This window comes from Bos grunniens, chromosome 22 (genome assembly GCF_055505025.1).
Source record: "Bos grunniens cultivar Pamir isolate PY7600 chromosome 22, Bosgru_T2T1.0, whole genome shotgun sequence".
Lineage (NCBI taxonomy): Eukaryota > Metazoa > Chordata > Mammalia > Artiodactyla > Bovidae > Bos > Bos grunniens.
This window is the reverse complement of record NC_141186.1, coordinates 56,543,818-56,568,428: the sequence shown is the minus strand read 5'-3', so window position 1 is coordinate 56,568,428 and position 24,611 is coordinate 56,543,818. Positions and strand designations below refer to the sequence as shown.

Sequence of the window (24,611 nt, the reverse complement as noted above, 5' to 3'; positions counted from 1 at the left end):
GGAGCCGCATGCAAGTGTTTGATCCCGACCACAAGCCCCGACCCTCAACGGAAGCTGTGAAGGTGGAGAAGGACCCCGGCCCCTGCTCCCATGACTGGGATCTCCCCCAGGGATGTCAGCGACTGGGGTCCCGGGGCCAAGCAGGCTGGGACTCTGACCCCGAATGCTCACCACCAGCCTGTGGCGTCTGCCCGGGGAAGCTGAGTGAATTGGATTATCAGATCTGAATCAATTAGACCAGGGCCTGGTGCAGGTCGGAGCCAGGCCAGACGGCTGACGCTCTGGACAGGCCGGGGGTGGGAAGTGGCTGGAGGGCCACCCAGGGTCCATGCCCTCCCCTGGGGCCGCTTAGTAGGGAGACCGACTCCTCTCACCCAGCTCTCGGCATCTCGGGGGCGGGAAGCATTACCTGCAGAAACCAGTCACCTTGGCTGGGAGCTGGGGCATCCTCAGAGGCTGGTGGAGGAACGGAGGAGGAAACGGGGGAAGAGGGGAGACCCCTACTTGCTGGGTTGTGGCCTCCCCCACCCCCCGTCAAAGCCCTGCAAGAGTCTCGAGAGGCTGAACTTTCAGCCTTTGATGGCCGGGGACACTGAAGCCGGGAGAGAACACCTTCACTGCTCCAGGTCAAACAGCCTGCCAAGTGGCAGGGCCCAGAGACGAACACTCCACCGGCTTCTGAAGCCGGGTCCTGGAGGCCCCCAGAGACAGGCCACCTGAGCTCTGCTTCCCTCATCTGCACGACGGGAACTCACTGGTATGAACCGGAGTGGAAGGAACAGACGTGGAAGATGCCGTCTAACCCGTGGGACCCCCACCCCCGCCGAGCACCCTGGCCCAGCCATACCTTCAGCAGCCGCCCGCTGACTGTGCCCAGGAAGACCACGGTGTAGTTGCCCACACTGGCCACGGCCACGGAGGAGAGGCCCGGCGCTCGGAACACAGGCAAGGCCTTCAGCGGCTGCAGGACAGACAGCGGGTGCTGCAGGTGGGCAGCCCCACAGTCCAGCTGTTCCGGCTGCAGCTGCGAGAGAGACAGCACGTCAGACCGTGGTTCCAGAACCTTCTGCAGCTCTCAGTCCCCCGCGGCTGGCCGGGACCTCCGGCCGCCGCCTCTGAGCTTTCAAAGTCCTGCTCCTACTCTGCGCTTGGCTCAGGCCCCGAGGCAAGCAGGAGCGCGTCTCGGAGCCCAGGTCGACCCCTGCCCTTGGCTTCAGTCATGGACCCCTAGCAGAGGGGTCTGTTCTGGGTACACAGAAGCTGGCCAGGAAGGGTCACGTGAGGGAGGCAAGAAGGCCCAGGGAGGCCAGCCTCTGCCCCAACTTACCTCCTGACACCCAAGAGGTGTCCCTCCTGTCTGGCTGGGTCTCCATAGCAACCATGGGGTTTTTTTTTTCCCTCCGCCCTCCACCAGATTCCTGCTCTGACCCCAGCAACCCCCACTCCCCAACAGGTTACTAGACAAAAGTTGAGGCCTCCCCAAACTGAGGCCCCAACACACATCCCTTCATCTGCCCATGTTACAGATGGGCAGGTCGAGGCCAAGGGTGTCCAAATGCACACTCCTGGCATCCATGTCAGCCCCAACTCACAGGGGCGGGATGACCTTTTGAAGGTTTCTTCTGCAATTTGCAGAACACAGGCCTCCAGGAAGTGGCTCTGAGAAGGTGACTGTGCAAATCCACCAGGATGTGGACACAGGGTGGTTTAGGAGGGCGGATAGTAGGGACGGACAGGATAGAGTGCATCACCCAGCAGGGAGGGCCCAGCCCGGGCGACACCCCAGGTCTGCATGATGGTGAAGAAGGAGATTCTGGCTGAGAAAACTCACAGGGTGTCACGGGGCCTTTCTGGTCAGATGGGTGCATAAACGTTAACAGTCACGACAGCAAATGTAGCACAGGCCACGTTTGCTGGGAACTGACCCTGCACCAGGCCTGTGGTTTGCTGAATCCTGGCCCCACTCTGAGATCCCACGGCACAGATGGGGTAACTGAGGCTCAGCGGGGACGTGGCCCGCTCCAGGTCACCGGCTGCGACGTCAGGCCACCAGGACTGAAGCGGGCAGGACTGGCTTTATGGCACGGCTTCAGAGAGAAGTTTTCCTCCCTTATCTGTGCTTTCCTGCGAGCCGAAGCCACCAATGATGTGCCCACATGGGTTTTGTACACAATCTCAGCTAGTGTTCAAAAGCAAACCATAAACACCGGGTCCTTCATTCTTGGAAAAATAAACACAGCTGAGCCCTAAGCCCAGAGATGGGGTGGGGCTGGGGAGGCCTCCGGGGCCACAACCCACCACGGGGTGGCCTTCCGCAGGAGAGTTAGGGGCGACCTGAGCAAGTCACGTCACTCCTCTGAGCCTCGGTTTACCAAGCTGTGAAGTGGGTACATCTCAGACTTCCCGGGTAAGTCCAGTGGTTGAGAATCTGCCTGCCAATGCAGGTGAAACAGGTTCAATCCCTAGACTGGGAAGATCCCGGACACTTCGGAGCAACGGAGCCCATGCGGCCCAACTACTGAACTTGTGGTCTAGAGCCTATGCTCTGCAACAAGAGAAGCCACCTCAACGCAAAGCCCCAGCACCACAACGAATTTCAGAAAGCCCGCGCGCAGCAACGAAGACCCAGCACAGCCAAAAATAAATACATAAATAACTTTGAAAAAATGTTAAAAAAAAAAACAAACACTGATGCATCTCCAGCGCCTCCCCTACAGGCACCTGGAAAAGACAGCTCATTGTGGAGCGCCAGCATGCAGCGTGGCCCACGGTAAATGCCCCGGAAGTGTGAACTGACACTACTGCTGTTTCAGACGTGATGGTCCCTGACATGATTGTTACCAAGTGGAATTTAGGGGTAAATCATGCCTACCTCAAAAGCTTTCTCACCTGGACCCCCGGGACCACCTTAAGACAGCTGTCTTCCCATAAAGGAGGCTCTCCTGGCCTGCTCTCTGGGCTGACTCTGTCCTCAACATTTCCCCCTGGGATAGAGCTGCAGAGCGAGCCCTGTAAAGGTGCAGAGGTCTCCTCTGCAGAGAGGTCTCAAACCATCCCTCTCTGATGGTTGACGTGATGCTAAGAATAAGCCTCACATCCTAAGCCTCCCTCACGCCTCTCCCAGGGGCCTGAGGAGTGGGGCCCGTCCCTTACCCTCCCCTCTCCACTCCAGCCTCGGGCCTCGTCTCTGCCCCTTGGCCCAAGCGGGGTCCCGCCCCAGGGCCTTTGCACGTGCCAGTCTCTCTGCCTCAGATGCCGCCACCCAGACTGCCTTATCATTTTTTGCTCATCTTCCAGCTTTGGACCTACCCTACCTGACAGGGCCTGAGTTGGGGGACGGCCCTGGAAGGCGGCTGCCCGCTCCTTTCCCCAGGGCCCACCCCCTGCAATCCCGCGGCTGCAGGGAAGAGGTGAGGCAGCGAGCAGCCAGGAGAGTGGGCACCTGGGCCCCAGGCTTTCCACAAGGACGCCTTCCCCGGGGGTTGCGTAACTCCTCTTTCCTGGACATGGATGACGGGCGTCATTAAATAATACGTTGTTCTAAAATTAACATTGCAAACCCTGGCCCAGGGGACGCAAGCTTCCGCCCTGCGTTCTGGGGGCAGGGGTTGGGTGGGAAGGGCCACCTGGGAGGCCCGGGGAACACCTTTGGGGTTTTCCGCAATGGGGGTCCCCAGTCCAGCAGGGTGGGGGGTCCTGGGAACCACCTGGACCAGGGTGATTTGCCAGCCAGGGTGGCAGAGAGGGCCAGGTGGGGCGGCCTGGGAATCTGACTCTGGCCTGCCCGCCCCAAAGCGCAGAGCCATTAATTCTGCACCGAAGGAATTCTCTAAAAAGCCTTTCCTCTGACTTTTTTTTTTCCTTATCCTAAAAAAAAAAAAAAAAAAAAAAGTTTAAAGGAGAAGTCACCCGTTGGCTGCTCACTGCGGATTCTGTGATCTGAGGGGGAAGCTGGCTCCCGGCTGCCAGGGGAAATCACAAGGCTTCAACCGCCTCGAAAACGGAAGCTGGATACACACGTCCACCAGGCAGGCGAGCGAGGCCTCTGCTCTTGGGGGGATACGGCCCGGGAAAGGGGGTCAGCGGGCTCCGGGGACCTGGCGGCCGGCCGCCCGAGTGTGGCCTCAGCCGAACTCGGTCTCCAAGGGGTGGCAGTCGGCTCCAAGGTCCAAAATACCGCCTGCCCTGACCCTGTGACACGGCCTGAAATTCCTCCGTCAGCACCGGCCCGCCTTGGAGTCTCTCTCGGCCTTGGTCTTTCACAACACCATTCCCCGGGTGCAGGGGAGGGCTGGGCGCCCACAGCAGCCTCCTCCAACCCACGGGGGCCACCTTCCCAGCACAGGACTGGCCAGCCCCTCCCTGGCTCCTGGCCGCCCCGGGTGAGCTGGCTCCTGCCGGCGGCTCCGGCCTGGAGTCTCACTTCTCTCTCTGCCTCGCCCCTGGCTCCCACCACACTAGTCTGCCCTTTCTCAAATGTGGCCACGCTTTCCTCTCAGGGCAGCTGAACCTTCATAACGCTGTTCCTTCAGCAACCAACGCCCTTCCCAAACCTCTGAGCCCCTCGAATTCCCCCTTGGCCCTTCTGGTCCCCCTCGTCCTGACCCTTGCCGCTGCCTTTGCCGGGCGTGCCCAGGCAGCAAGCTTTCAGCCCGCCTTCAAGATGCAGCTCCAAAAAAAAAAAGAAAGAAAAAAAGCCACCTCTCCCCTCCTCTGCACTGCTCACCACTTTGATTCCTCCATAAGCTCCTTTAGGGCAGAGACTGTGCTCTGGGTTTAACTAAAGAAAGGAAACTAATTTTGACTAAAGTGTGAATGACTGCATTCAGCTTCTTCTTTGCCAAGCAGAAATACTGAGAACACCACCGCCCACGCTGGGTGCTGGTGAACTGAAGGAAAAACAGGAGTCAACTGTATGTCGACGGTGTGTGTGACAACACAGGTCTTCGGGGCCAGGCAGCACCTGGCTGCTACTTCTGGTTCCTCTGAGAACCTCAGTTTATCCCTCTCGGAAATGGGATGAGCGGCAGGCGGCTGCTGGCCTCAGCTCTTTTCCAGGAGAGTAGAACACTCCCTCCCTTCTCAGGCTGGCTGGCTGCCTCCCGGGGCCAAAGCTCAGCTCTGCCCACTCTCACATTAGAGCGCTGACATATTGATTTCACTACCAACTGTAATTGTGTTGACTTTTTCTCCCCAGGAAGCCAGTGGAACAAGAGCGTCCAGAGCCTGCTTCTCAGGCCTCCCGCCTCCTGCCCGCAGACCCCACCGAACCTCAGCCCCACGGCAGGTGGCTCCAAGGAGGATGAGGCGTCAACAGCTGACTACAAACCCCAGGGGTTCCGCCCCAGGTGTAGACGACACCGGCTGTGGGGCCTCTGTGTCTGGGAAATGGGGGGTCCCTTCCTGCCTCGAGGTTTTTGATTGCTATCGAACCCTGATCCTGGGAAGGTGAGGTTTCACCACCGAGGAGCTGAAAGAACACAGTCACTTTGGGGCATGAAGAGCAGGCGGCAGGGGGGCCTGCGCTCATCACAAGGGGCTGGGGGCTGGACCGAGACCCTCCCCAACTCTGACACAGCAGCCAGAAGGAGCCTCCACAACTGCAAAGCACTATATGCAACGTGCATCGTTGCTTCAGTCATGTCCGACTCAGTGTGACCCCATGGGCTGTAGCCCCCCAGGCTCCTCTGTCCGTGGGATTCTCCAGGCAAGAACACTGGAGTGGGTTGCCGTGCCCTCCTCCAGGGGATCATCACAATGCAGGGATCAAACCTACGTCTCTTATGTCTCCTGCATTGGCAGGCGAGTTCTTTACCACTAGCACCCAAGGGAAGGGTACGCAGGAACTATCTGTACTGTCTTTATAACTTCCTGTAAACCTAAAGTTATTCCAAACTGAAAAGTTAAGGGAAAAAAAAAAAGATGGGACATCCTTGGGGGTCCATCCTTCAGAACCCACCTTGCAATGCAGAGGACGCAGGTTCGATCCCTGGTCAGGGAAGTAAGATACCACATGCTGCAGAGCAGCTAAGCCCACACACTGCTACTACTGAGTCTAAGTACCACAACTACAGAGTCCACGTGTCGCAACAAAAGATCCTGCATGAAGCAAGAAAGAGTCCATGTACTGCGACTAAGACCCGATACAGATGAGTAACTAAATCAGTTTAAAATAAAAAAAGGAGGGACCTTCCTGGTGGTCCAGTGGTTAAGACTCCGAGCTCCCACTCCCACGGCACGAGTTCAATCCCTGGTCAGGGAACTAAAACCCCATGTGCCCAGCTGCGTGGCCATCAGAAAACAAATGAAAAAATGCAAAGCAGGTGGTGCCCCTCCCACAGCTCTACAGCCTTCAGGGGGTCCCCAGTGCCCTCAACAGAAACCCAAACTTTGCTCCCGGGCCCTCAAGGCCCTGGTGCACCTGGCCTGCCCCCTGTGGCTCCCCTCAACCCCTGCCCCGGCGGCTCCTTCTCCCTCAGTGTGGACAGGAGACGAGGGCCTGGGAGGGTGCCCTGAGGACAAGACTGGAGAAGCAGGAGCCGGCAGGGCCCAGCAGGGTAGCAGTGGAGGTCTAGTACTCTCACCTGGAGGAGTCCATGGACAGAGGACCTTGGCAGGCTACAGTCCGCAGGGTTGCAAAGTGAGTGAGTGACTAACACACACACACACACACACACACACACACACACACACAGCCTCAAAAGGCAGGCCTAGAAACGGCAGGCGCAGGCGCTGAACGCTGCTTCCCGCAGAGCTCAGGTGAGCAACCTCTCCCCCAAGCTTCCTCTGAAGGTCTGCGGTTAAAGGGGAAGTGTCCCTGAGGCCTCCAAGGGGGCCGGTTGGCTCCAGGTTTGAAGCCACCCCTGTGGCCCTCAAACCCAAACTCCTCCCAGCCATGTCAGCCTGAGAGGCCTCCTGGGGACATGACCCCCCTGAGTGACCCTCCACAGAGCGTAAACTGAGGCATGGAAAACCTGGGCTACTGTGTGCGGGCCCTGGGAAGGGGCAGGACAGACCCAGCTCTGGGGGGGCTGGCTGGGGGTGTGGGGGGCTCTGGCAACAGCCCCCACACCAAGGAGGAGGCTGCCTGCCACCAGGAAAGGAAATACCAGCACCTCCCTGTTGGGAGTCAAGATGCTCACTTCCTGGGGCGGGGGACGTGGGGAGCAGGGTTGGAGAGAACTGCCAACCTGGCCAGAGGACAAGTCAGTCAGGAGGCCTGGCTCTGAGCCTGGGGGGAAAGTTGGGTAAACTGAGGCACGGAGTGGGCAGAGGCTCCCTTAGGACACACGGTGCAGTTATCCCGACCTGGCCTGACTCAGGCAGGAAAAACCGACCGATGGCAACAGGCACAACAGCTTGCATGCACCCTTCCAAACTTCTGAGAGGCCCGCCTCGGTCTCCCTGACCCCCTGACCTCTGGAGCAGGTGGGTCACCCAGCGCCAAGGGCTGTGCGGATCAGCCAGCCGGGCCGCCCTGAGCACCACAGGTCCACCCACCCACAACGGGCACCCCTGACCTGCCAGTCTGAAGGGACGGCCCCAGGCTGGGGTCAGAGGCCGGGCCACATTGCCAACCTACCGTGTGCAGGCGCTGAGCACACTCTCCTGGCGTGTTCCTATTTAACAGGCAGAGAAACTGAGGCTCCTGAAGTGCCAAGACTCTCAACTCCCTGTGGGCTGTCCCACCCTCACTGAGCCTCCAAGTCCTCATCTGTGAAATGGGGACAGGCCCTGCACCCGCCACAGAGGCTCAGCTCACAGCAGCCCCCAATCCTGGGGGGCTAAAACGTTCCCAATTAGTTCTGCAGACCACCGGGCAGAGACCAGGATGCCCGAGGACAGGAGGGCCTCCCCAGGAGCAGCCGCTCCCCAAAGTCAAGCATCGGAGGCTGGACCATCCATGCTGCTCTCGCCCGGGGCCTGCCTGGGAACTGCTGCCACGGCCGCTGACTCAAGCAGCCCTTGTTTTGTTAGCTGGACGCGGCCCCCCGGACACCCAGCTCCCCCTTCTCGAAGCTGTTTCTCATTCCGGCCCAGCCTGGCCGCGTTTCCAGCCCTCCCCCCCGGGTCCCAGAGGAGCCCAGGATGGGATGGGCAGCCAGGATTCAGGCCAAGGTGGCGGGGGCGGGGGCTTGCAGGGTTTGGCGGGGTTGGATGGTTCGCCAGGGGGGGCGGGGCAGCTCCTCACCCTGCGGGGACGGGTTTGGGTCCCCACTCCTTCCCCTGAAGGGACGAGGGCCAGGAGGAGCCGGGAGCAGCTGTCTCTCCTGGGGACACTGGGCCCTCCTCCTCCAAGGGCTGAGGGGGCCTGGAGGCTGGAACTCACACCCTCCTCCCCATCCCCCGGGGTGCTGGCCTGGGTCCCAGAGTCATCTTACAACGGCTTGTGACCGCAGCCCAGGGCAGCTGGGGGGGTGGGGGCGGGCCCTGAGCAAACATCTCTGGGCCGGGTCCCATGTGCTGGAGACACGGAGACATGTCCCTTCTCTCTAGCTGCCAGCATCCCAGTCCAGGGACCGACCCTCAACAGGGAAGGGACCACTTTACGACTACAGCGACGCAGTAGCACCAGCAACACAACAAGAAAAATCGGCGATGGTTTCCTGTGTGCAGAGACCTCTGTCTGGAGGACCTCACGGGCCCCTCACCAGATCCTCACGTGCTACTGCTACTGTACAGCAGAGGAAGCTGAGGCACAGAGAGGTCAAGTGACTTGCCCTGGGTCACACAGCCAGAAGAGCCGGACGTGAGCCTCACACCTAGGCAGGCTGGCTCCCGAACCCCACAGTCCCGCCACCCCCCTGCGCTGTTGGGGACCGCCAACAGCTGCTGGGAATTTGGCTGCTTGGAGCTGGAAAGGCCCTGGGTTGTGAGCTGGGGAAACTGGGGCCCATCAAGGAGCTGACCACCTCCAGAGGCTCCACCGCCTCCATCACAGATGGTGGAGGGCTCTGAGAGGGGCTGGGGGCGGAGGCGAGTGCCGATGGTGGCTGAGTTCCGTGCCCGGCCCGGCCTCCGCTTCAAGGCCTCTGCCCACGGCCCGCTCCCCCATTATTTACCGATTAGAGCAGAAAGCGCTCCATGATTAACGCCCCACCGGGGCCTCGTGGGGCCTCGTAATGGAGCTGCGAGCTTCCTCCCTCCCCCAGCGTGTGATTTATTGAATTTCAGGGTGACGGATGGTGGATGGGGCGGGGCGAGCCTCGCTGGCCCAGCCGATCGCAGGGGCACTGGCATCGCACTGGGGACCCAGGGCTGCCGGGGAGAGTGGGCGGCCCAGGGCCCTTCCAGGTGGTCTGCTGGGCTCAGCCCTGGCCCAACACGGGCTTTGGAGAGAAGGGAAGTGGCCGAGCTCCGGGGGCAGCTGGGATCCACATCCACGCGGCCAGTGCCAGGAGACCTCCCGGGCCTGTGCCCACGCGAGGGGACCAGCTGGTTTCCATGGCGACCCCCACGCCACTGGCAGAGCCGGAGGGGCCCTCGGGAGTCACCTGGTCCAGCCCCTGTGGGGGCTCCCGCTGGCTCCAGGCAGGACTGATGCAGGGCCGGCAGCGCTGGGTCTGCTCCAGAGCCAGACCGCCCGTGTCTCACTCTTTCCCCAAGGTCTTGCTGGCTCCCCGCAGCCCACAGGACAGCGTCCAGACCCTTGGCCTACACCCCAGGCCTCACAGACTTCTCAGCTTCATCTCTGCCAGCCACCCAAGCCATGTTCTGCTGCATCTCTGGACCTCTGCCCCAGCCATGCCCTCTCCCTGGAAGGCCTCCCCCAGCCCTATCCGTCAAAGGCTCTGCTGCAATACCCCCTCCTCCAGGAAGCCCTCCCTGACTCTCTCAGATGAGGCTGGTCAGCGTGCAGCTCTGGCTTGGGTCTTCTACCTCCTGTCTTGATCTCCTGCCAGACCATCTGGGGGTTCCTGGAGGACAGGGGAAGAGGCTGATTCATCTCTTTTGAGGGGCTGCCGGGTAACAGAGCTGAGCCCCCCTCCCTGCCATGCTCCAGTGCACCCTCCACCAGGAGCACAGACAGGCAGGGCATGTTGCCTGGGAGGTCTGGTGGGCAAAGGTGGAGACGGCTGTGGTCATGGGGACAGGAGCCTTGCACCCAGGGGACCTGGTCCCAGCCTGGGACCATGCTGGGTATGCGAGTTCTCACCAGAACCCCAGCAGGGGAAGGACGTCCCTGGGTCTCAGGTCCTTCACCTTCAAGAGGGACCCACCCACCCCTTCCCACTGTGACCTTGAGGGCCTCTGCGGCTCACACCCATCAGGTCAGCATTTTCAGAGCAAATAAGAAGGGAAGGTGATGAGCATGGACTCCGAAGCCCAACACCTGCTCCACCGCTGTGTGACCTCAGGCAAGTCACTTTCCCTCTCTGGGCCTCTGTTTTCCCTTTCTGTAGCCTGGGGGTAATCCTAACCCCATTCTGTTTCTGGCAGGGTTAAAAAGATACACACCGCATGCGATTTGGCAAAGTGCCCAACAGAAAATAAGTTCCCAGGAAGCAACAACAATAAGATAATAATAACGATGCTGCTGCTGACGGAGGTTCTGGTGGCAGTGAGGGCTTTCCGGCCACCCCGCAGCCCAGTTCAGACTGGGAAACCGAGGCCCAGAAAGGGGAAGGGACCCTTCAGGCTCCTGTTCTGTACACACAGTGTCTGCTCTCTACCCTTCGGCAACCAGAACCCGGAACCCAGCCTGCTTCCTTCATCTCCATGGAATCCACCAGCCGTGGCAGTGGGCAAATCAGACTCCCGTAGAGGGAGATTCTGCAGGGCCCAAGCCGACGCACACACGGCCTCCGCTGGACTCCAGGCAGCCCTGTTCTCGTCGACGGCCGAGCCCACTTTACAGATGGGGAAATACAGGCCGGGAGGAGGAGAGTGACTAGCTGGAGGCCACAGGGAGGAGGTGCAGAGGCAGGATTTGCATCCAGGGAGTCGGCACCAGGGTCCTGCACTGATCCATCCATGGCTCTGGGCGTGGCGGGGGCAGTGACGTACCCTCCACCTTCCTAGGGAACTCCGGACCGTGAAGCGCTACCCTGCCCCAGGACACGGCACTGTCCGGGGCTGCGGTCACGGCGGAAAGCAACTGTCAAGGCACTCAAACCAACCACGCCTCTCACTCATGCTCCCAAAGGGCCAGGGCTAACAATCCCCTTCTCAGAGATGAGTGTTACCAGGTGCCTTCCCTGCTGCCCTGGCTTCCCCAGGAGACTCGATCAGCACCCCCAGCCCCCCAACTTGTGGTCTGGCCTCTGCAGACATCCTCGCCAGCCTCACGCTGCTCAGGAACTGAGTCACTGCAGCAGCGGCTCCCGGCTTCCATCTGGGGCCAGCTGGGAGGTGCTGTCACAGAGGGCGTTTCACGTCAATACAGAGACCCTCCCAAATTTCCCTGGGGTGTGGGGGTAACTGCAGACCCCTAGCTGAGAGCCCACAGCTAACGCGGGAGGACATCCACCGCGGACTCCAGAGCCAGCCAGCCAGCCAGTCTGCAGACCCTACTCCGTTAACCAGCTGTGTGAGACCCCGGGCCTCAGTTTTCCTATCTGTAAAGTGGGGATAACAGCACTCCCTGCCTCACAGGCTGGGGGCAGGGGCTGTGAGAGCAAACAGACTGGTGCCTCTGAAGGACCCACAGAGCTTCCTTCTCAGAAGCGGGAACGCAGCCGTGGTTCCTATTCATCCCCAGAGAGCCGTCCACACAGCCCTCAGGCCCACCGGACGTGCAGAGCCTGCACCACCAATAGCAGCTGTGATGCTAGGCCGGGTTTATTTTGGCGTGCGCCTCCCGCCAGGGAGCTTGGCCTGGGGGGCCCCGACACTCCCCTCTCTCCCCACCACCCCGCACCCCGCTCACCTGCAGGGCCTGGTTTGGCCCATCTCCTCCCGCCTCTGAGCGCTCCCTGCCCCAGTGGCTATTCCACACACTGAGCACACTTTTCCCAGAGGTACTTCTCTTCTGGTACCAGAACCTCCGCCTGCCATGGCCTGAGTGCTTCCTGTGAGATTTCAGTTCAGGAGGAGACACTGTTCCATTTGACCAGGAGAACACGTGGGGCCCAGAAAAGGTAAATGACTTACTCTGGGTCACACAGTTACAGGCAGGAGGAAGACGACTCACATCAGCTTTACCCTAGTGTACCTGGCGGTCAGGACTGATGACGGGCCCTGGGCAGAGAGGTATGGTATCCATCTCCTGGCCCAGGAACCCGTCTGTCTCTCTAGGCTAGAAGGTCATTCTGCCAACCCTGCTGGAACCCCCATCCTAAGTCCCACCCGGTGTCTCTGCTCATACCCTCGACCACAGGGAGCTCACTCCCAGCCTCCAGCCCAACTCCAAATGGAAAGCCATCTTGCAAGCTTATCTCCCTCCACCTCCACCCTCTATTTCAGCCCCTAAATCGGTTCAGAAAACGCCTTCTTGACAACGGGCACCCACCCACTGCATGCCAGTTTAAAACCGCCTGAGCGTTTTTTTCCACCTTTACTATAAAAAGACACCTTGAAAATGCAACACTGACGTTTCCCTGTTGGTTTTCTTTTTGATTTTAAAACACCGAACCCTTCAGTCATTCAAAGGTTGAAGGGAAAGACCCAGGGAAGGGAGCTGGACTCAGCCTGCCCTCACCGTGCTGGGTGGCTCTGTGCCTCAGTTTCCCTACCGACAGCACGAGGCGACCTCCCGTCCCACTTTCAAACCGCATTCACGAAGTGAGGGAAGGGATCTGATCTACACGCGATGGAGGCTCATTCCCTCCCTCACTTTCTCAAGATAGTCCAAAGACCCAAATATGCCCAAAGCAATCAGTGACAAAGCTGAGGGCCTCTGAAGCCTGGGGGCCAAGGTTCCCCACCTCTTCATCATCTTCAAGGTGGCGGGCAAGGGGCAGAGCCTGCCAGGAGAGAAGCTGGAATGTCCGAGGCTACCCCAACCGGGGCTCTGGGGTTCCAGGCCCTGAAGGAAAGAGCACGAGGGTCGGGTATCCAGAGGCCTGGAGGAGCCACCCGGCTTGGGGGTCAGACATCCCCAGAGAGGAGATGGGAGACCAGGGGCTGGCCCACGTGGTCATCCCCACCGAGGCCCCCTGCTGCTGCGGCAGTCAGGCCCGAGGGGGTTGGGAAGGAGATGGACTCCAGGCCCCTGGTACTCACCCCCGCCCCGACCAAACTCACTCTCTCCCCCAGAGGCACCCGTCTCAGCCCCTACCCCGCTTTCCACACCAGTGCTGGGCTGAACAGGGCCGCTCCCTCCTCCATCCTGTCTGTCCCCACCTCTGGGGCATGCGAACCTGTCCAGAGGTCCCTGCTTCCCTCCATGCCCTCAGACCAGGCCCTCCAGGCCGCTCACACCTGTCCCCCAGGAACAAGGCCCGGCTGGCTGCCCCCACGGCTGCCCCAGTGTCTGCCACAGGGCCCAGCACGCAGTAGGTGCTTAAGAAATACGTGCAAATACAGGAGGGACCCACTTGCCTGCAAGATGGCACCAACCTCCTTCCTTCTCACCCTGCTTCTCCTCTGTCCTTCTCAACTAGCAACTTTCTAAACTAGCTCCTAATTATTAAATATAACCCTAGTAGCTGCAAGCACCTGCGCCAGCACGCTGCTGGGGCCTCACCTGTGGCATCTTATTTAATCCCGCCGCAGTCCTGGAAGGGCGGTACTTTTGTTACCGCTCCCATTCTACAGGCAGGGAAACTGAGATGCTCCTTCAGATTGGATGCTCTGGCTGAAGCCCTCAGAGTCCCCTACTCCCCCACCTCGTGTCCCCAGGACACAGCCGCGCCTAGGGCAGGCCAGCCTACTCCCCAGCCCAGCTCACACTTCCCGATCCCCGCCCCGGCACACTGCTCACCCTGCACAGCCCCAGCCCGCCTTGCCGCTCCAGGCCCCTGGACCTGTGACCCTTGACCTGGACCCGTTCCTTCTTCTCCTGCCCTCTTCACGAGCCCAACTCCTGTTCGCCCACCCACCTGTGCTTTGACACCACCCTCCCCGGAGGCCCCTCTGTGCTCCCCCATCACAGCGCCTATGCCTCGGCCATGTGTCTGGCCCTCCGCTCACCTAGCTCGCACGAGAGCAGACGGTGAGGGAGCCTCCACTGGGCCCCAGCGCACAGCGACACCGCAGGGACTTAGGCAATGTTTACTGGGTCTTCAAGGTTGCAGAATAAGCCAGGAGAGGTCACTGGTTGATGTCCAGGACTAAGCTCAGACATGCTTCTAACACCCCAGGGGTAGTAATAACCGGAACAGCACATATCTGCCAGGCCCCCGCTGTGTGCTGTGTACTGAAAACTAACTCATTTGGTCCTTATCAATCCTTAGAGATGAGGGTTGACTGTTGGAAGGCATCACCGACTCAATCGACATGAGTTTAAGCAAGCTCCGGGAGTTGGTGATGGACAGGGAGGCCTGGCGTGCTGCAGTCCATGGGGTCACAAAGAGTCAGACACGACTGAGCGACTGAACTGAATCCTTAGCGATCTAAGGTCCCCACATTACAGATGAGGCAACTAAGCCTCAGAGAGATGAAGCCACTTGTCAAGGTCACACAGCTGGGAAGCAGCAAGAGCAGGATTTAATCCAGTGTGCGAAGTCCACATCCTTAGCTTGTAAGGGGGGAGCGGGCAAGAATAACCACTGCCCCCCGCCCCCCGGTGCTAGAGGTCTGGACCGGGGACCCTGCACACATCTGGGAGCGGCCCTGGCCTGTGCTCACAGCTGGGCACGGGGAAGGGAGAGGGGTGTGGAGGACGCAGGGAGAGTGCCAGGCAGGGCCAGGAATCAGCCCCACTCTGGGATGGCAAGGAGGCCCTGGGCCACTCTGTCCCCGGGGCGGTGTCCCTGCAGAGGCCCTGCCCCCCAGGAAAGGGAAGCCCCAACCCCCTTCAGCAGAGTGACTCACGGCAGCAGGCCAGGCCAGGCTGGGGACGAGGGACCGTGGGAACCAGGGCGGCTCCTGCTGGAGGGGGAAGGGAGGCTGCGGCCTGAGGAATCCCACAGATGGCTCACACCGTGGGCCCGGCTGGCCGCGCAGGCCTGGAAAGGACCTTCCAACAGAGTCTCCCCTCCAGGAATCAGGGAGACTCCCCATTCCCCTCCTGCAGCTCTGAGACCCACCCCTGACACAAAGCTTGTGTCCCACAGCCCGGCAGAGCTCGAGGATTTCGGGAAGGGGAAGAGTGGATGTCCTGAGCATGGCGCTGGGCGGCTGCCGGCTCCCGATCCGCCTGCCCTGCTCACCCACCGTGACCTTCACTTTCAGGGCAGCCGGCCAGCCGGGTGGTGGGCACTGGTGGGCGCCAGGGCGGGGGCCGGCCCAGCTGCAGCGAAAGAATCTGTGTTTTCTCAAAGCTCCAGTACTGGGCACACCCACGGAGGGAATAATTCGTCTCGTGACCAGCTTGCTGACCAGCCCCAGGGAGGGCTCCTTCCCGTCCTCTCCAGGGAAAGCTGAGAAGTTGAGGCTTGGAGGGGAGCGGCCAGGGGTCCCCTGACTCAGCTGGGGATGGAGAATGCGAAAAAGGCACGGGGGTCCACCTCCAGGGCCCCCTGAAGAAGGGACCCCTTGCTGGCTGACTCCCTTGAGGACCACACAATTCCCTCCAGGGCCCTTGTGTCGCGTTCACCCCAGATCAACACAGACATCGAACCCCCAGCCTGGACACCCCCTCGCCCCCGCCAAGCCTGGCCCCAGGTGCCTGGGCCGCCTCCCCGCCACCACCACTGCTGGGGTACCTGACCCTGCCCCTTCCCTCCAGCTCCCCACTCGGGCGCTACACACAGTCCTGCTCGCCTCCCTCCCCTCCTGGAGCGGCAGCTCCCCACCCCAGCCACCCCAACTCCTCCTTGGACACACACACACACACACTCTGAGCTCCAGGCCACACAGCCTGGACCCAGATCCTGCCTCTGCTCCTCCTAAGCTGTGTGATCTGCAGCAAGTTACTTAACCTCCCCGGGCCTCAGTTGCTTCATCCGTAAAACGGGGATGGGAACAGAGCCTACTTGAGAGGACTGCTGTTTGAACAGAGTCACGCTCTTGTGATGTGCTTAGTAGGCGAAACCCCACGCCTGGTGCACGCTAAACGCTCAGTAAAGGCACGCTGTTGCCAACCGGCAGCCTCCCTGGAGCACTAATGGGTTCCCAAATGCCAGGGTCCATGTGCCGCCCACACTTGACTGCCTCCACTCCCACGTCACCCAGCTCAGTGACACACGGGTCTGGTGCACACACTCATTCCTCTCCCCGACCCCCCCGCCAGCAGGGCCCTGGCACACACCTGCCACACCCGTGCACACATCTGCCAGCTCGCAAAGGCGGCTCTGAGGGGCCCACACGGCCGGCCCTGAACACACCTTGGGCAGACACGGCACTCACACGCTGTACCCTCAGCCCACTGCTACGACCCTCACTTGCACACCCAAGTCTCTTCGGAACATGTCTTGCAGACACCTCTTTAGAAGATATGCCCCTCTGGCTCTCGTCAGCGCACTCTTGGGCACTCACCCACAATGGTATCCGCCCTGCACACCTAGACACGTGCACCTGTAAGGGAGCACTCCTATGGACGGCCCAGCGGGCTCACACCATATTCAGGCCAGTGCCCCCCACCTCCGCTGATACCTGTATCCTCAGGTCACCACCGGGGTTTCCACAAAAGCACCTGGGGCGCAGAGTTCACACTTGGGTCCCCATACACGCACATCTGGGTCGAGGTACGCTCACACGTGGGACCCGCTCAGCTGCACAACCTGCTGGGTTACCCGCCCGCCCTCCCGCCGGCGCCCTGGGACGGTCCCCGAGCCCCGGCTGCCTGGGCGTCCTACCTGGATGTTGCGCTTGCGTTCGCAGGCCGGCCCGGTGCCCTGCACCACGCTGTCGAGCACGGCCACCACGTCGGGTACAGGATCTACGAAGCAGGCGGTGCGCGCGGCGCGGATTGCGGCTTGCACGTCGGCGAAGCGGAAGGCGCAGAGCGCGGCGGGAGCCGCGCGGGCCGCCGGGGTCCCCTGCGGCCGCTCGAAGACCGCGAAGAGCAGCTCGCGCGTGGGGAAGACGGACACCAGGCGGCTGTAGAGGTCGCCGCGGCCCGCGCCGCCCGCGCACTGCAAGCCCAGCTGGATGTAGGACTCCGTGAGCTTCTTGGCGTCGCCGCCGGCGCCGCGGGGCAGGCAGATGCGCGCCAGCAGGCTCCGCGCCTGGCTCTCCTTGTCGCCTGCGCGCGCCTCGCTGTTGAGCGCCAGGTACGCGTAGGTCTGCGCGCCGGGTCGCGGGTCGGGAGGGTGCAGGAAGGCGCGGACGAAGCCCAGCTTGTGCTGCTCCTTGGCGCCCTGCTTGATCTTGAGAATGTTGTCGTCGGAGGGGTTGAGGTCGAAGGTGAAGAGCTTGGCCAGGTCGCCCCGCGCGTCCAGGGAGCGGATGGCGATCTCGGGCGTGTTCTCGAAGCGGTGGTCCTCCAGGCTGCGGTTGCGCGGGAAGAAGGCGCTGCCGTAGCCCGTGTACGTGGCGCCCACGAGCAGGCGGCTGCCCCCGGCGCCGGCCGCCGGCGGCAGGAGCAACCCCACGGTGGACGCGTTGGGGTGGTTGGCCGCCACGTTCAGCATGCTGGGGAACACCGTGACGGGCGCGGCGGGCGGCGCGGCGGGCGGGAAGGGCACGGCCACCGCCGAGATGTTGCCCCGCCGCCGCAGCTGGCAGAAGCCCTGGTAGATGGAGCCACACACGACCACCAGGCCCTGGCCCGGGTCCAGCTGCAGGATCTTGTTGTAGTTGTCGGTGAGGCGCCGCGGGTGCTCGCACGAGGCCTGGGGGAGCTGCGGGGCGTGACACAGCGGGCTGTCGGCCACCGGGCCCACGGCCGCCTCGGCTTCCAGGCTCAGGTTGGCGCCCGACAGCTGGTAGAGGCGGTTGACGGCCGCCAAGTACACGGTCCCCGCCGCGCCGTCCAGGGCGAAGTTGTTGGTGGGCGTGGGCGAGGGGAACCGGCGCTGGATCTCCAGGGCGCCGATCCGGGCCGCCCCCAGGAGCAGCAGCAGCCAAAGCAGCAGCGGCGGCGGCGGGCACGGCGGGGCCCGGAATGGCGGGCGCGGCGGCAGGGGGCTGGCCGCGGCGGCCCGGGCGCTAAGGGGTGCGCCGCCCGCGGCGCGACGAGCCATCCGGGCGTGCGCGGGCTGCGCGGCACGGCGAGTGCATGGGGCGCGGCGCGGCCGGGAGCCGGGAGCCCGGAGGCGGCAGGAGGCGGGGGGCGGGCCCGGGCCGCGAGGCGCGCTTCCTGCCCGCGCCAGCCAGCCAGCCGCCCCCGGCCCCGGCGCCCCGGCCCGGCTCCGTGGCTCCGCGCAACTCGGGGGCGGGGCGGGGGCGGCTCCGCCGCGGACACGCCCTCGGGCCCCGCCCCCGCCGCGCCCCGCCCGGCCGCGCCCCGCCTCCCGGGCCCCCTCCCGGCCCCAGGCCCAGCTCCCGCACGCACTCTGGGTCCCCCCGCCCCTGGCGGCCCGGGCCTCGCCCCACCGGGCCCCGCTCGGCTGTCGGTGGGTCGGCTGCCCGGCGGCCTGCACGACCCTCTCGCGCGGCACCCGGAGCTGCCCCCGCCTCCGTCGCTGATTGCTTGAGTTCCTTCTCCCTCTTGGCTGCCTTGGCCTGTCTGTCGTGCTTTTTTTCTCTTTTCTCCCATCTCTTTTTCTGTATCTGTCTTTCTCGCTGAATGTCTCTCGGCGTCTCCCTGTCTCTGCGTGGCCCGCCCCCCACCCCAACTCCATGCGTGCCGTCTCTCCTTTTCTCGGTCTCTTCTTCACCCACCCTCCCCTGTTCTGTCCTGGTGGCTCCCTCTGCGCCCGCCCCGTCGGGCCCTCTGTCTCCCTGGAGCCCTCTGCCCCGTCTCGTCCACCTCTGTCCACCCTCCTCATCCCCGTCCTCCTGGTCTCTCCCCATCTCACACTCCAGTCTCCTTCACAGGATATACTGCCCAGGCCTCAAACCCCAGAGCCTGGGCACCCGCAGGTCAGTTGGACAGGGGCACCACCCCCTCAGATTCCATGATCTCCAGCCCAGAAGGGGCCTTGACCAGTGCACAGATCAGGGGAAAGCACAGAGGTACTATTTTAGGACCGTTCAGAGCCCAGGGCACCCAGAGTGGGGCCTTGGTCCTGGTTGGGGGGATGGGTGGTGTGATGGCCCCAGGAGGCCCACAGGGTGGAAGCTGCCCTTCCACCCACTTTATTCAGAACTCTAGGAGGATCTAAAATCCCCCCAAATTTAGGGGAAGATCAGCCACATGTGGGGCTCCCCTGGTGGTACAGTGGTAAAGAATCCGCCTGCCAGAGCAAGAGAGCCGGGCTTGATCCCTGGACTGGGAAGAGGAGGCGGCCATGGCAACCCACTCCAGTATTCTGGCCTGGAGAATCCCACGCACAGAGGAGCCTGGCGGGCTACGGTCCATGGGGTCACAGGGAGTTGGACACGACTGAAGTGAGTTAGCACGCTTGCTTGTGGGCACAGCCACAGGTAAGCCAGCCCTGGGCTTGCTTCTCCTTTCACGTGGGAGAAGCAGGTGGGCACTGGGGGCAACAGTGGGCAGCGATGACGACAGGTCATGGGGCCTGCACGAGGCGCACACGTGGCAGCTGACCATTGCCAGCGCCCAAGCAAGGCTCGCCCCCTGCCATATGCCATACCAAGCACATTCTGACTCACTCGGCCCTCGCAGCCGCCTCTGACACTGCTCAGATTACTGTCCCACCTTACAGATTCAGAGCCTGAGGCCCCAGGGGTGCACGGACTGGCTCCAGACCCACAGCTCCTAAGGAGCAGAGCTATGATGTTTGAAAGCCCCATCTGCAGGCTCCGAACCCCACCCAACTCTCCCCGGCCAGCTCCAGCCTCTCAGAACTGGGTGGGGGGAGCATAGCCTCCCTCACCTGTTCCCACCTGGCCAGGAAGGAAGGATGGCGGGGGCTGTTTCTCGGGGCCCCACGGGGCAGGCAGGAAAGGCCAGGCTGACAGCAGGCCCCCCACTTCCCCAAACGGCCCGGCTTCCTGCCGTCAGGATGTGCGCATCAGCCTGCCTCTTTCCAAGCCCTCGGATGGGTCTGACCGCTGCCCTGACACAGCCAGCCGGGAGCACTCCACGCAGGAAGCCAGAGGTTCTGCTTTGGGGCCCCATCCCCCGCCCCCGGGGCTCAAGGCCACTCAGGAGACAGCCTGATAAGACCCTGGTCCCCACCTCCAGCCTTGGTGGGGAGCACTTAGCTGTGCCACCTCTGGAGCAGCCTGGGACGGGTGCAGGGGGCTGCCTCCGTGCACCTTGCCCCCGCTCCCCGGGGCCCCCTCCGTCTAAGTCCCGCCCCATCCCATCCTCCTCAGCCTTCCCCACCCGTCTCTGGTTCTGTCTGCCTTCTCACTCCTCCCGGTCTCTCCCATTCTTTGTCTCTCCCCCTCAACCCTTCTACTCTGTCTTTGTGTGGGCATCTCTCTCTCTGTCTCTGCCCCTCTTAATCTCCCTCCCCCGATCTCCCAAGCCCTCTCTCTCCCCACCCCCCTCGCCCTCCTAGCTTCCTTCCTGTCTCCCAGCTCATCTTGCCACATCCTGCAGCTCCCCCCACCGAGCCTTGAGGAGAATGCTCTCCGTGGTCGCAACTTCAGTCTGGCGCATGGTGGATGGTTCTGGGCACTCTGGACACCAAACTACCTGCCAAGCCAAGGGCTGGGTTTCCAGAGATGCCGGGGAGCTGGGGCTACGCAGGCCAGGTGAGCCGTGGAAGCCACGGCCAGGGTCCAAGCGTCTTCATGGAAGCTGGAGGTGGCAGTGCTGTGTGGCCTAGGGCAAGGCCCTTACCCTCTCTGAGCCCATGTCCTTGTCTGTAAAATGAGGAGAACCATAAGAGCCCTCCAGCCCCTGCGAGGCTGTGGATGTGAAGCCAGCCCAGTGCTGGGAACATGGCAGGCCCTGGGTAACTGTGTGCTTCTTCCCTTATATCAGGGCCCTGTGGCAGCTCGCAGACCCACTCTCCAACAAGAGCAAACTACTGTACCCAGCACTGCCCCGCACAACCTCATGCCCTCCTCACAGCCAGCAGAAAACGCAGGGGTCATCAAACCCATTTCACAGATGGAGAAATGGAGGGGGCATGAGCGAGGTGAGGATTTGAACCCAGCTCTAACCAGATCACATGTTTTCCCCCCTCTGCCCATTCATTACCCTCAGGCCACAATGGATCGTGGTGGCGGCCACACTGGACCCCCGGCTGGGCAGAGAGGTGCTGATAACTGTGGGCTGAGGGAGGGAGGGAGGGAGGGAAGGAAGGAAGGAAGGGAGGGAGGAAGGGAAGAGCCCATATCTCCCCTGGTCATGCTAAGAGGCGGAGGGGTAGGGGGTATCCTCTGAGAAGGGATTTTAGAGGGGACACAGGGGAGATGGATGATCCCCAGGCAGGGGGGTTAGGCAGTACCCACCATCAACCCACGCTGAGTTAACTAACCCGGATTAACCTACCCTGGAGTGGCTGCCAGCTACCCCGGGTGGCACTGTGATCAGGCCCTTCTCTGTGTCTGCTCAAGAGGAAGTTTCTGCTTGGGGCCCATGTATCTTTAATACCTCTCTAACATTTGTCACTGTCCATTTTTAATAGAGATGAGGTCTCAAGCTCAGCATTCTAGAATTTTGCTTATAGCTCCTTGTTTTCTTTATAATATTGGCACTTATTTTATGGCTTGGGCAAGTGAGGCTGGCTTTCCAAGTATAATACCGATGTCAAGCTTGCTTGATAAATGCATTTATGGAAGTCTTTAAAACATGGGTTGATTTAAAGACAAATGGCACCCCACTCCAGTACTCTTGCCTGGAAAATCCCATGGACGGAGGAGCCTGGTAGGCTGCAGTCCATGGGGTCGCTAAGAGTCGGACACGACTGAGCGACTTCACTTTCACTTTTCACTTTCATGCACTGGAGAAGGAAATGGCAACCCACTCCAGTGTTCTTGCCTGGAGAATCCCAGGGACGGGGGAGCCTGGTGACTGAAGCGACTTAGCAGTAGCAGCAGCAGCAGGGTCACAATCCAAGTGGTATGAAAAGTCTAACATTTGGGAAACACTGATAGAAACCAGTGTGCTTGGAGACGAGGACACAGTGCCCAGATGGGGCAGGTCCTTGCCTGGACACCCAGGGGTCCAGCGGCCAGGCTGGCCCAGAGAAGGGGGAGCCCGGGCCTTTCCCTGTCGCCTGGGCTGGGACGGGGGGCGGGGGGTTCCCCATCCTGACACGTCTGTCCTCTGCTCTCTGGCCGCCCAGGGCAGAGTGCAAGGAGGAGGAGGAAATGTTTTCCTTCTTCAATTGGAAAAAATAACAGTGGGGCCAGGGCTGACAGGGAAGAGGGGGCCCCTGCCCTCCAGTCCTGCGGGCTGGCCTCCTCCACCAGCACTTCCCCTGCAGGAAGTGATCCCCACACGCCCCCTGCTCCGAGCACCGCCGTGGTGACAGGGACAGAGTCCTCCAGGACAGCTCGGCACCCCAGCCTGGGCCCCCGACAGTGCCAGGGCCCCCCTGCAGCTCCTCCTCGAGGCTCTGCCCATCTCACCCTCCCCGGGAACAAGCCTGATGGCCGGGTTTTCTCAGCCCCATTTTACAGACAGGAACACTGAGGGTCAGGGAGGTGCCACCCTTTGCCCACGGTGGCACGGCTGGGCGGCCTCTGAACCCCACTCTAGGCCACTGTGACCCTCTGTGTCCTGCCCTGGCGTTGGGGAGGCCTGAGTTCCAGGCCCAGCTGTGTCTGCCCCAGCCGCCTGGGTGAGCTTGGTGGCAACTGCCTCTCTTTGAGCCTCAGTTTCCTCATCTGGCAAAGGGGAGGGTAAGCAGGCTCCCAAGGCTGCGGCGAGAACGGAAAAACCGACACGTCAAAGGCCCGGCAGGTCAAGCAGCAGGGCGTCCACTGACCTTCCAGCTCTAGATCGCAGGCGTCCTCTCCCCTAGCCCCTCAGATGGGATCATCTGTACCCCACTCAGGAGAGGCCCCCAGACCCAGATGACGACGTCACCCTCGTATCAGCTGCCACCGAGACACGCTGTCGATGCCACTGCCGTTACCCACCTGGATGCAAAAGGTTGCCTCCCTTAACCAACCTTCCGCCCGGGTCTCCCTCCCCTCTTCTCATCAACCTGAATGCCAGGTTGAGAGACACCTAGGGGCCTGCCTGAGGTCACACAGCAAAGAGTCGGCCTGAAGTGGCCCCTGCCCCCTCCCCCTCTCTAGGCAGCCCTGCCCCTCCACGCTGGGTCTCCCATCACTGTCTCTGCGTCCTACAGGAGTGGACATGGGTGGGGCCGGGTTACCCTCGAGCGGCAGCGTGGGCGGGGCCACAGGACCCATAACCGTCCTGGGTTTCAACTACAGACCCCTGGTGCTGCTGGGGAGGTTCGGTGGGTGTCTGCCCACGGCCAGCTCTGGGGAAGACCGGGGGGTGGACCTTTTTCAGGGTTCTGGAGCATTCCATCCCCCAGGATGGATGCCCTGGAGGGGGTGGCAGGGTGGGGAGGGGGCGGGTAGACTCCTAGGTCGTGTGTCAGGGCTCCCGAGGGGCGCCCACCCTCGCCTGTGACAAGCCCCCTGCCCACTTCTGTCTTTGTCTCCCCGAGAGGCTGGAGGAAATGGCTCTCTTTCCTGCGTGTGAGAGACACCCTCTCCCGGCTCTGGGCACAGCCCTGCCCTCTGGGGTGGGGACCCGGAGCCCCCATGCACCCACCCCGGGCGCCGGGCCTGCCAAGCCCCTGCGTGGGCCTTTGTGCTCTGTGAGTCGGATAATGGGCGGCATTCTCAGACGTCCAGTCATGGGTCTGGGCCCGGGAAAGGACCCCGGCAGCTCCACACTGAGGCCTCTGTCCGGCAGCGGCAGGGGGTTGGGGGCAGGGCCGCCCCCGGGGACCCCACCCACATTCTCAGGCTGTTGCCCGCTCCAGGGGGCCAGCTGCCCGGGGCAGGCGATCCCTGAACAGAGGGGAGGTGCCCCACAGATGGAGCCCCGAGGAGGCAGGGGAAGGCCAGAGCTGAGCAGGACGCTGCTGTTCACTGAACAGTCATGGGGGCTGAGCACCTACTGTGCACCAGACATATCCCAGTCAATCCTCAAGGAAGCCATCGAAGGGCGGTGCTAGTGATCCCATTTGATGGATGAGTAAACTGAGGCTCAGGGAGGCAAGGCAGTGGCCCTGGATTTGAACCCAAGCCTGTCTGGCCATCCTCATTCCAGCGGATTTTGAGTGAGCACCTACTGTATGCCCCAGGACCCAGCTGTGATGATGCCTTGAAGATACACAGAGGAGCGTTCAGGCAGCCAGGCCCCTGGGAGCAACCAAGGCAGGCTTCCCAGGGGAAGGGGCACCCAAGTCCTGGGGTTTACAGAGCCCTTACAGGATGACTCAGGATTGAACGTGAACTTCATCCTTCACACCACATGGACTGTCAGGCCCATTTATGGGGGAGGAGAAAAGGGAAGTGACTTGCTCAGGGCCACCCCGCCACTCAGGTTGGAGCGGGAACTCCTAGGTCTGGCTGTTCCCTCTTCCCCACGAGGGAAGTCCAGTCAAAGCTGTGCCACTGTCATCCTG

General features: G+C 61.9%; 1 protein-coding gene across 5 annotated transcripts in view; it reads right to left on the bottom strand.

Moving 5' to 3' along the window:
* Positions 1 to 18,338, bottom strand: part of PLXND1 (plexin D1) — a 48,783-nt gene extending 30,445 nt beyond the window's left edge. For 2 of the 5 annotated variants that reach the window (XM_086368617.1, XM_086368618.1), the window contains exons 1-2: positions 16,842 to 18,335; positions 848 to 1,024 (exon numbers count right to left, since the gene is read on the bottom strand). In XM_086368617.1, coding sequence (XP_086224743.1) covers positions 848 to 1,024; positions 16,842 to 18,170 — 1,506 coding nt within the window. In that variant the 5' untranslated portion in view covers positions 18,171 to 18,335. Of the gene's footprint in view, positions 1 to 847; positions 1,025 to 3,314; positions 3,540 to 6,584; positions 6,719 to 16,841 lie in introns of those variants that run through there. The other 3 variants (XM_086368619.1, XM_086368621.1, XM_086368620.1) reach the window with 3 other exon arrangements.
* Between the last annotated feature and the right edge of the window lie 6,273 nt (positions 18,339 to 24,611).